Source organism: Malus domestica, chromosome 10, assembly GCF_042453785.1.
Source record: "Malus domestica chromosome 10, GDT2T_hap1".
NCBI classification, from domain to species: domain Eukaryota; kingdom Viridiplantae; phylum Streptophyta; class Magnoliopsida; order Rosales; family Rosaceae; genus Malus; species Malus domestica.
Genome location: NC_091670.1, coordinates 20874767 through 20886645, shown reverse-complemented (window position 1 = coordinate 20886645; position 11879 = coordinate 20874767). Strand labels below are relative to the sequence as shown.

General features: G+C 40.2%; 1 protein-coding gene across 1 annotated transcript; it reads left to right on the top strand.

Moving 5' to 3' along the window:
* The first annotated feature begins 8760 nt into the window (after nt 1–8760).
* On the top strand, nt 8761–9636 carry LOC139188601 (uncharacterized). Its single transcript, XM_070806217.1, has one exon. The coding sequence runs from the start codon at nt 8761–8763 to the stop codon at nt 9634–9636; it is 876 nt and encodes a 291-aa protein (XP_070662318.1).
* The last annotated feature ends 2243 nt before the right edge of the window (nt 9637–11879 follow it).

Here is an 11879-nt window from a genome sequence, read left to right as displayed (position 1 = left end):
TCCATCAAATGAATGCAAAGGTTATGTTAGTAGTATCATATACTCTTGCTTTAAAAACCGTTTTATAAGCATAGTGGGAGTATTATATACAACTAAAAACAATCATATGGACCAATAGTTGTAATAGGACCAAAATTGTTTTAATAGAGATTAAAATGTATGTTTATATGTGATGAGACCTAAAACCCTCAACCAAACCATTATTAAGTTGATAAGCGTGAGAGTGCTTAGAACACTCTTTCGTAGGCCTTCCACCGTGGTGGGATCCAATCGTTTATGACTTGTACACCGGCTTCACCCTATCATGGGGGAGTACAAAGTGCATGCTTATACTCAGGAGGAATCCATATACATATGATGAGGTGAGTGTAGGCAACGAGGATGGCCGACATCGTATCATCGTGAGGCTATTCTTGAACCCCTTCACAAACTAAGCATGGTGGGAATGACTTAACTAAGTGCAATGGAGCCAACATCATATCATTGTGAGGTTACATTCTCTAGAGGCCAAATAAGATGGGTACTTGCATTAGTTGCAAATGAGTAAGCGTACTCTCTCATTATTATTAATGCTAGCCAACATCATATCATTGTGAGGTGGGCTTGGTAATAGTGAGCCTCCCATAACCTACTAGGAGTTTCATCCAAAACTCTCGAATTCCAATGAGGGATATGGAATTTGCCAAAAATAGTGGGTGGTGCTATTTGATTTAAAGACCCGAATCAAATGGCTTAAAATCAATCAATTTATATTCGTTATGTATTTGTTTACCAATATATTTGCAAACGCTATCCAACACTTGACAAATAAAAGCCGAAAGTTTAGTTTCCGGACTTAGTACTACAAAACCATAGATTGTCTTTAATGGCTTGTAAATGTACCTAAGTAGTCTCATCCTCACAATCTTCCTATTGATAATGTATCATTAGAAGAATATGTTAGAAAAGTCTATCATAAAGAGGACAACAATTTTAAATGTCATAATTCTTCAATTACAAATTGTTGTATGAAGAAATAAGAGTTGCTTTGAACAACCCTTAATCAATACAAACATTAGTGCTTGTTTCTTTGTTACATGAACAAGGAACTTGAGAAGAAAGCACAAAGGCATGGACACTTTATGTGCCATGATTCTTCACTTACAAATTGTTGTATGAAGAAATGAGAGTTGCCTTGTACAACTCTTGAAAGTTTGTAATTAAGTTTAGAACATAATGGTTGGTTGACAAAAATAGTCCATTAACAAGGACTTATGATGATTTTGAATCATTGAGTGTTGAAGTGATAAACCACTTAGCGAGACGGAAACTAGGCAAGGACTTCACCTTTGTTTCCCTACACTAATGGTTCACTAAGTTTATTGTAAACTATGTAGTGAACAATAACCACATGCATTCCAAAATGTTTGATGTGTACAACACAATTGAAATAAGTTTCAAGAGAGATAGTGGGAGTTTAGGGACCATGACTAATGTAGTCAAAGGTGAAAGTCAAATGAAGAAGATAAGAATTAACTCCAAGGGAACAAACTTTCTTTATGAAAGGATGGACATTGGAAGGGGTATTTGCAAGAAATGTCTTGCAAGTGTCAAGAACACGCCTTTCGAAGGTGTTGTAAATTGTTCTTGAATAGTTCAAAACAGTTGGTTCTTCTACTTGAATGCTTGATTCCGTATTAGTAACTATGTTTTACAATCGTTGTAAAAGTGTGACTAATAAGAAGTAGAAGATATATGAGAGAAAGAAAAGGTGCTTCACATTCGGAACGTGAATCAAATATAGATCTCTGCGAAAACAGATGGTACTTACTTCCTCATATGAACTACCAAAGAAATTGGAAAAAACATAAATTGTCTTTATATTCCAATTTTAAGGAACTAAATTCCGTCACTATGTGAAATGGATAAATGTTTTGTTTGACAAAACATTGTTCTTTATTAATCAATGATTGGATTATAGTAATCTAATTGATTGTCTCTATAGTAGAGATAATATGGTGGTATTAACTGTTTAGAATAAAATGATGCTTAAAACCCAAAAAGGTTGCAAGGTAGTGACTAATCCCAACTAAAGTTGTGATACCTCTAAAACATAAATTACGAGTTGGTCAAAGATGGATGCTTTGGATCGTTAGATCCGGATCTAATACCTTCTTATTAAAATTGTATGGAGGCGAAATGTTCGAATCTTTATTCTTTTGGAAAGAAGAAAGAATCACAAAGTTGTTGACGTTAATTCACTTAGATGTTAGTGGCACTTGTTCACAACATAATACTGCTCATGTTGGATGACATTCACCGAAGATCACTCTTGGTTGGACTATAGTTTATTTTGAATAAACACAAGTCCGAATACTTTGCAAAATGTTTCAAAGAATTCAAGTAATGTAAGTTGATGAGTAAGATGTCTAAAGTAATTACCTCCTTAGATTTGATCCAAGATAAGGTAACACTTTAGAACAGTTTCCTTGAAAGATATCAAGGAAATAAGCATCATAAGATAATAGATTTCTCCATAAGGAGAAGAACGAACTTAAATAAGATTCAGTTCGTTGGATATTATCAATTACCCATATATAGGATATAAACTTCTAAGACAATATGATTCTCAATTAGAAGATCTTCCAAAATTTTCATGACTCCATAAGATGTAGTTGGAAAGAAAGACAAATCTTAAAACATGTTAAGATTTGGGGTTGTGTGCTAATAAGCAATATTTGTTTGATAACAATCTTGTGGGATATCCTTAAATTAACTTTTGGATATCACTTATATAAACCAACTAACAAATGTTGTTTTGTTGGGTAGTTCATTGTAATCCTACAATGTGATTTGCCTAAAAGCAAATAAACGAGAGATAGAACTCAAAGAATGGGTTCTTTGAGAGACAAGAAAGTAATCAACAAATATAAACAACCTAGTTCCTATATCAAAAGCTCCAAGGTAGTCGATAAGGATTTATAAACCGTCTCAGTTGAATGGTTTGAACTTTATGACTATGTCATAGAGTTGCACCTCTTAATTCGAAAGAAATAAGAATGAAAATCCTTATGACTACATTGAGTGTATATATGATATATACTCAAGGAAATGGTAAAGTACCATTTAACCCGAAATAATGAAACCTTCATAAGCTAATTGGTAGCTTAAGGTGACTACAATCAAAGAGAATGGTTGACTTTGAAGGAACCATTTTTGACGTAGTCTTAGTTTCAATTAATTCGAAGATTGCTAGCTACAACTAAATGGTGATTCAATGTTTGGACATAATATAGGTTTCCGAAACCATTATTAAGATAGTCTTGATAATATATGTCTAAAACTATGAATCACAAGACATGTAAGTTGTAGAGATCCATCCATCATGGATCTTAGCAAGCTAGTGGGAGCTATAAGCGTCTTATGAGAAAAAAGGTCAAATCGTTTGCTTTCTCATAAAGATGTAAATGAATCTTTTGTTTACTAGGTTTACAAAAGATTAGTGGGAGTTAATCATATTCCTAAATTTGTATATATATATATATATATATATATATATGTGATATATATGAATGTATATATGATATATAAATTTTGGAAATGAAAAGAATACTTCTTCGTTAAAGTTATGACTTTAAACATTCTATGACGATAGAATGTATATGGGAGACATAGTCTATATACATGGGATAGAAATCTATAATGATAGATTTTTTAGGATATAATTGGATTATATCAATTCCTAATAATAGGCAAAAGATGCTAGGAAGTTTCTCATATGATGATAAACTTCAAATAGAAGGATGACTCTAGTGTGACTAGCAAGTTGCCCTTCTCAAAGGGAACGTGCCCTTTTAACTCCCAAAGAAATAATGCGTAAATAGAATCCTTTATGCATACGCACAAAGGTGATTTATGTATTTCATATTGTATGAAAAACATTGATATGAGTTGTACCTAGAATGGTACAAGATGATATCAGTGCAAGCCCAGGATCAGAACCACGGCAACTGTCAAGTGAGTCCTTAAGTATTTAAGAAATACTAAAGGATAAATTCCTCAAAGATCGAGGAAGAATTAGAGTAACGTAATGGAAGCGTAAATGTATTAGATTATGAATCTAATCCATCATTGGATGTTTCTTCATTATGAATGAAGAGATAAACAGATATCTCTTTATTATGACTAAAGAGATATTTGGATGGAAACATTAAAGTAATGACTTTAATGTGTTCCATTATGAATGCAAAATATATTGCCATATAGAAGTTTGCAACAATGTTGTTTGGATGGGAAAGTTCATTTAGTGTACTCTCTATTCGGTTCCAACCAGAAAGTGTATCTAGTGTACTGACACTATGACACTAATGGGGCGATAGCTCAAGCCTGGGAATCAAGGTCTCATCAAGATCCGAACTCATATGAGAGACTGAACCACATGATTGAGAATCAAGTATAATGGTGACGTCGTTATTCTCAAGGTTGCTTCTATGGATAACATATAGATATCCATTGCCTAGGCCTACTATTCAGCCATTTATGAAATGACTACAGAAGAGGTATCATCATTGATGACTAAGCTGATTGGCTCTAGTGCAAGTGGGAGATTGTTGGAAATGTGCCCTAAAGCCAATCATATGATGATACTTTACGGACATTTTACATGTTAAACTAATCTAGTTTAACTATAAAGGGCAAAGATTATTGTTTGAGCCGTCTCATATAAATGTTATATGCTTAAACGATAAAGTCCAAGGAATATGTGATTGGAAGAATGTAATCTAATGAAGTTAGATTCATGAGACCATTCTTTCGTAGACACATCCTAAATGTTCCTGATCATAGGATTGCCAATTGGGCATTGACAGTCCGTCAAGATCGGTACGTGCTATGTCTTCTCTCAGGGAGAGTGACTAGTCTCGAGTCATTGGTGTGTGTGACATCAAGACAAGTACGTAGGTGCTCAGTAGAGAATGAGTTCACTGAACGCGATCAACGAAGAGTTCTCATACTCATGTCACATGAGAACTCATGTTTGGGATAATGCAAATTAGTCCTTTGACCTGAGGCATCACAGTTGTCTTGTGGTTAAGTCCTTGATCTTTGATTATGTCAAAGTCACCCCATCGGGGTGTCCACGGCATCGTTGGGGTTAAGCCACTTAGTCATGGAGGCAAGTGAATGCGCAACAAGGGATCTCTAACCTTCAAACCGTTTGAGGGAGAATACTCTATGATATGATTTAGAATCTCTAGCCATAGTATGAATGAGATTTAGAAAAGTCGTTCTAAATCACATTCAAGGAAATCATATAAGCACACGAATCACATTGGATAGTAGACATGAATAAATAAACTATCAAACCAAACAATGTGGTCAGGAGTATTAGATTAGAGAAAGACCGTATTGCATTTGTAATCCCAAACTGAATAGGTTTTCTCTACCTCTTCTGATTAGCTTGGGTAACCATGATATGCTGCAAGGTGTCACTCATGGTTTGTGGAAGCCCTAAACGTGTGTAATCACTAAAGGGAGAATTGAAAGTAAGTTTCAATTCACAATCGATGTAAAATGGTTTTAATCGCCCACTGCCTCGCTAAAAGGAACCTAATGGATCGCACACCGTGTAAGGAGGAGATTGAAGAAACCAAGGAGATGAGTAAGAATGATTAAATGGTTTAATCATTTATTTATGGCAAGGATTAATTAATATGTTAATTAATCAAACGAATAAGTTCGTTAAAGACCTCTGGATAGTTTTGGACCTTAAGGCCCAATGGGCTTCGAACGTCAAGCCCATTAACTTAAGTTGTATGACAACTTAATGAATAATGATTCACAAATGCCCAATTAGTTCAAAATATCCTAATGGCCGGCCATATTGTTTAGGGTAGTGAACTTGGACTTATTTACAAGTTTGCCACTCAAATGAATAAAGGTATAAATATGACTTTATAGCCAAAATTCATTAGGGTTTTTCTTGGGGGGTGCATCTTGCAATCCCACTACTCCAAGGTCACTCATTTCTTCTCCAATCTCTCCTTGGTGAAGAGACTTAGAGGTTCTCAATTTTGGGAACTTGGAGAAACCTATTCTTCCATCCAAATCCATAGATTTAAGATGCAAGGAATGAAGGCCCTATCTTTGGGTGATTAGCCTTTGCTTATGCAAAGAGGAATCTACAAAGGTATAAATTTCAACTCACTATGTTTTGAGTTGAGTTTTGGTTAACCAATCTACTAGGCTTTGAATTGGTTAATGTTTTGTTTTTAAGTGCATGCAAGCATGATTCCGCCTTTAATTGTTAATTGCATGCTTATTGATGTTGCTTAAATGAACTTGTTTTCACAAAATATTCCTTCAATGATTGTAACCCGATGGGTCCATCGGTCCTGGATAACATGGAAATCAGTATGGTCCATGTTTTGCATGCTGATTTTCAATCGAGCACATCCCAACCAAATTTCCTTGATGGTGACGTAATTGCCGAGGAAGCCGGCCACATTGATTTTGTAACTATTGCTAACGAGGACTTGACAACAAAGGATGACAACATCAAAGCAGCTTTGGCCGAACTGTTTCCTCGCTCATCATCGACTAACCTTCATCATTTAAAGCCATTGTATGTCACGACCCATATCGAAGGGTATCCAGTCTCCAAAGTTTTTGTCGACTGCGGAGCCACTATCAATATCATGCCTATAAACATTATGAAGGTGTTACGTCGGTCCAACAACGAACTCATTCCCTCCGGGATCATAATGAGCAGTTTCGTTGGGGATAAATCCCAAACCAAAGGGGTGCTTCCTTTAGCGGTAAATATTGCCGGCCGTAATCACATGATCGCTTTTTTTATCGTCGACTTCAAGACCGAGTATAATGCACTGCTCGGTTGAGACTGGATTCATCAAACCAGCTGTATTCCTTCATCATTATATCAAGTGCTAGTTTTCTGGGACGGCAAGTCGGTCATTGTTCACCCGACCGATAGTCAGCCTTTTGAAACCAACATGATCTAGGCATGGTATTATGATGACCTCGTCGGTTATATTACCCTACAGGGTTTCAATAACGAAGGACGGCCGACTCGAATTTCTGTTCAAAAAGCTATCGAGGTTGGCGCCGAAACTGTCCATTAGGATTCGGCGAGACTCGGTTTAGCTAATTTCATCCCGGACCCTGATGTTTGACACCAATCGGGAAAAACGTAGGGCCGCGGTTTTATCTACTATGGAACGACTGCTGGCCCATTGGTATACTATATCTAAACAACCAAATTCGGGCGTTAACCTCATCGAGTTCCTCGCCGAAGGAGATAATGGTCATGTCCTGTCTCTTGACCAAATTCAAGCCGCCCCGGCCGAGCTCGAAGATAATCGACCCCAAGTCAAAGATCCCTTGGACGAAGTTAATGTTGGGACGACTGATGAACCACGACCTTTATTTGTTAGTGCTTTACTTCCCCAACCTATGAAGGTCGAACTTCGTGCCCTGCTTGAGGAATTTAAAGATTGTTTTGCTTGGAGCTATCATGAAATGCCTGGCTTAGATCGTACTCTTGTCAAGCATGAGTTGCGTATTAAACCTAGATGTAAACCTTTCCGTCAACCACCTCGACGCTTCTCGATTGAAGTGTAACTCGGTATCAAGGATGAACTAGTTCGGCTTTTGAAAGTCGGGTTCATTCGGACAGCTCGATATGTTGAATGGTTGGCCAATATCGTTCCTGTTTTAAAGAAAAATGATGCATTGCGCATTTGCATCGATTTCAGAAATCTGAATCTAGCAACTCCCAAAGATGAGTATACAATGCCGATTTCGAATTTGTTAATCGATGCTGCGGTGAATCATGCGATCTTATCCTTTATGGATGGACATGCCGGGTACAACCAAATTTTCATTGCCGAAGCTGACATGCACAAAACTGCTTTTCGCTGCCCGGGGGCACTCGGCACTTACGAATGGGTTGTCATGCCATTCGGCCTCAAAAACGCCGGCGCCACATACCAACGGGCAATGAACACCATATTTCATGATTTAATTGGAACCATCGTCGAAGTCTATATCGACAATGTTGTAATTAAATCCAAACAACGGCGGACTCATCTGGATGATCTCCGACAAGCTTTCCTTCGTATGCGTCAACACAATCTCAAAATGAACCCTGCCAAATGTGCATTCGGTGTGTCGGCCAGTAATTTTCTCGGTTTTCTAGTGCATCACTGTGGAATTGAAGTGGACGAAAATAAAGCACGTGCAATCATCAATGCTCCACCCTCGACGACGAAGAAACAACTGCAGTCTTTACTCAGCAAGATAAATTTTCTCCGCCGATTTATAGCTAACTCAACGGCTAAAATGAAAGCGTTCTCGACGCTTTTGAAACTTAAGGACTCAGAGAAGTTTGAGTGAACCGACGAGCATCAGGCAGCGTTTACATAAATCAAAGTCTCCCTCACGACGCCACCTGTTCTTGTTCCACCCCGGCACGGTAAACCTCTCAAACTATATATTTTGGCGGCTGAAGCATCCATCGGCTGCCTCCTCGCCCAAGATAACGACGCCTGGCGGGAGCATGCTATTTTTTACCTCAGTCGAAATCTCAATCAACCCGAAATCAATTATTCCGCTGTTGAGAAGCTATGTCTTACCGTGTTATTCGCCCCCTCCAAGCTTCGACATTACATGCTTTCGTCAGTCACACAAGTCATTACCCAGACCGACGTTATCCGGTACATGCTTACCCGGCCAATCGTAAAAGGCCAAATTGGGAAATGGACGATGGCGTTGTCTGAGTTTAGCTTGCAATACGTGCCCCATAAAGCTGTCAAAGGCCAGGCGTTGGCCGACTTCCTTGCTCAACACCCTTCCCCCTACGGTTTTGGGGACACCGATGTCAAAATCGGCATGGTTGCAACACGCAACAACTACTGGACGATGTATTTTGATGGTTTCAGTACTTCGTCCTCGGCCGACGTTGGCATCATCATTCAATCTCCTAACCACGATCGTTGGTATTTTTCGCTCAAGTTGGATTTCGACTGCACCAATAATCAGGCCGAATACGAAGCCCTTATCATTGGCCTTGGCCTCCTTCATGACTTGCGGGCCACCTGTGCCCTCGTCCTCGGTGATTCTGAACTTGTGATTAACCAACTTAATGGGTTTTTCCGCTGCATGAGTTGTACTCTGGCACCCTACCACATGGTTGCCAGCTATTTGACCGAGTCCTTCGACGGTATTACGTTCGAGCATATTTCCCGGATCCATAATACTGATGCAGACGAGTTGGCTCAAATCGCCTCTAGTGCACAACTCCTAGGGGGCAAGCTAGGCCGAGAGATACCGGTGTTACGACAGTTATACCCGGCCTTGGTTAACCAGCAAATCCTCCGACGTGACAACGTGATACGCACCAGGGTCATGTCCTTACCTTCGTTGTTAGATCGACAAGACTCTATAGAGGTTTGTCCTGTCGAGGCAATACCAGATGATTGGAGAAAGCCCATTATGCAGTACCTTGACAATCCCAATGGCAAACATAGTCGCAAGACACGAGTTCACGCCACGAACTATGTCATGTATCAAAATGAGTTATACCGGAAAGGCGAGAATGGACTGCTACTACTATGCCTCGGCCCCCAAGAGGGTGCTTAGGCGATCACAGAAATACATGAAGGGATTTGCGGAGCTCATCAATCCGGACGGAAAATGCGATGGCTACTTCGACGACACGGCTATTTTTGACCAAGAATACTAAAGGATTGTATCGAGTTTGTACGATGATGCATACAGTGCCAGATTCACGGGCCTATACAAAGGGTCCCAGTCGAATCGTTGCATTCGGTCATTAAACCATGGCCGTTTAGAGGATGGGCCATGGACGTAATCGGCAAAATTACACCATCTTCTGGGCCTGCCAAGCACGCATGGATAATAGTAGCAACCGATTACTTTACTAAGTGGGTCGAAGCGAAATCTTATGCCGAGTTAACATCTAAAGAAGTTTACAACTTTGTGGAAGAACACATTGTGACCAGATTTGGCGTGCCAGAAACGATCATAACTGATAATGGCACAATCTTTACAGCCGAGAGGTTTAAAGAGTATACAGCAAATTTGAAAATTCGGCTCGAACAACCTACACCGTATTATCCACAAGCAAATGGGTAGGCCGAGGCAAGCAATAAAGTGTTGATCGGCATTCTCGAGAAAATAATAAAAGAAAGGCCTGGCATATGGCATTTGAAGTTGAATGAGGCATTATGGGCATATCGAACATCGCCCCGATTGGCGACTGCGATAACCCCGTATGCACTAACCTACGGACACGATGCAATGTTACCAGTTGAGTTAAGCATAAATTCGTTGTGGTTAATTGAACAAAGTAGTTTGTTTAGCGCCGAATATAATCAGTCCATGAGACAAGAGTTAGAAGATTTGGAAGAAGCGCGGCTTGATGCTTACAACCTGTTGGTGGCACAAAAACGGATTGCCGAACGAGCCTATAATAAAAAAGTACGGCAAAAAACATTCGGCGAGGGAGAATTGGTTTAGCAAACGGTGTTGCCCGTAGGACTAAAAGACCCTAGGTTCGGTAAGTGGTCGCCAAATTGGGAAGGGCCGTTTGTCGTACATAAAGTATACGGCAAAGGAGCATATCATCTTAGAGATCGAACCGGTCTAGTTCATAAATTACCAATCAATGGGCAGTTTCTGAAGAAGTACTATCCGGTTACTTGGGAAATGCGGGAGTAAAAAATTCATTTCATTAAAACCGATAGAGTATACAAAGTGAGCTGGTCGACCGGTTTACATAAAAGTCAAAATAAATTCAAGGCGAAGAAGGTAGAAGAGTGCCAAGCAGGGCCTTCAGCTCTAACCACCGCACCTCGCCCATGATGACCTCGGCCTGTCGGTTCTTTTTCTCCAGCTTCAACTGCTCGATCCGTTTGGTGTTCGCCGCATACTCGGTTAAGCAAGCTTTGCCGCCCGACTCAAAGTCCTTAGCAAGCTCGGAGGCAATGGCCGACCTGCATTTCGCCAACTCGGCCCTTTGACGGTCGAGGTCGGCCAAGGCCTCTCCTTTTACCTTTAAAGCATCGATCTTTGGACGGAGAGTATCTTGGACGGCTGTGGTAGCTTGCAGGTCTTGTTCGACCTTCAGAGCGTTCTGAAAGATATTAAAGGTCTCCCGAACCCGTTCTAAGGAAGACGACGCCTGAACGATAGCCTCGCCGCTCAGGTGACCGTCGGCTCCGAGGTCGTTTAGAAATGCACCGAGCAAATCAAGACCGTTGTGCTCGAGTACTTGCGACGCCAAAAGCGGCAAGACCTCTTGCAACCGAGTTAGAGCAATTGAATCAGCAGCGTCAGTCACGGCGACCGAAGTACCAGCCCCTCCAGTTGTGCTGGACAGGAGGGCTTTGAATTCGATTTCCCATGAAGCCTGCACACAAAAATAAAGTTGAGCTCAAAGAAATCCTAAAAAGATAGTGAGAAGGTTTCGTTTCTTTTAACCTCCCGAGAGGAGACTTCGGCCATGTCTTCAGGATCGTTGCTCGAACCTAAAGAGCTTAATGGCCGAGCCCAGTGTCTTAGGCTGCTTCTCAGTTCACGCAGCCGATGGAGGTTATCTACATTCGATGGCCACTGAGGCGGCCAAGAAATATAGATAACACCCTTCGACGCATAGAATTTTCGATTAAAAGAGTGTGCAGGCACCTGACATTTAGTATTTTCCTGGTTTAGAGTTTTTACGGTAGAAAACTAACCAAGAAAAGGCGGAATGAGGTACTTATAAAGGCCGAAGTAACCTCTTGCTGAGGAATATTGAAATCCTGGTCCTGCGGATGAACGGGCGTCTCTGTCGACGCTTCTGGATCCCCGACAGGTCGTTT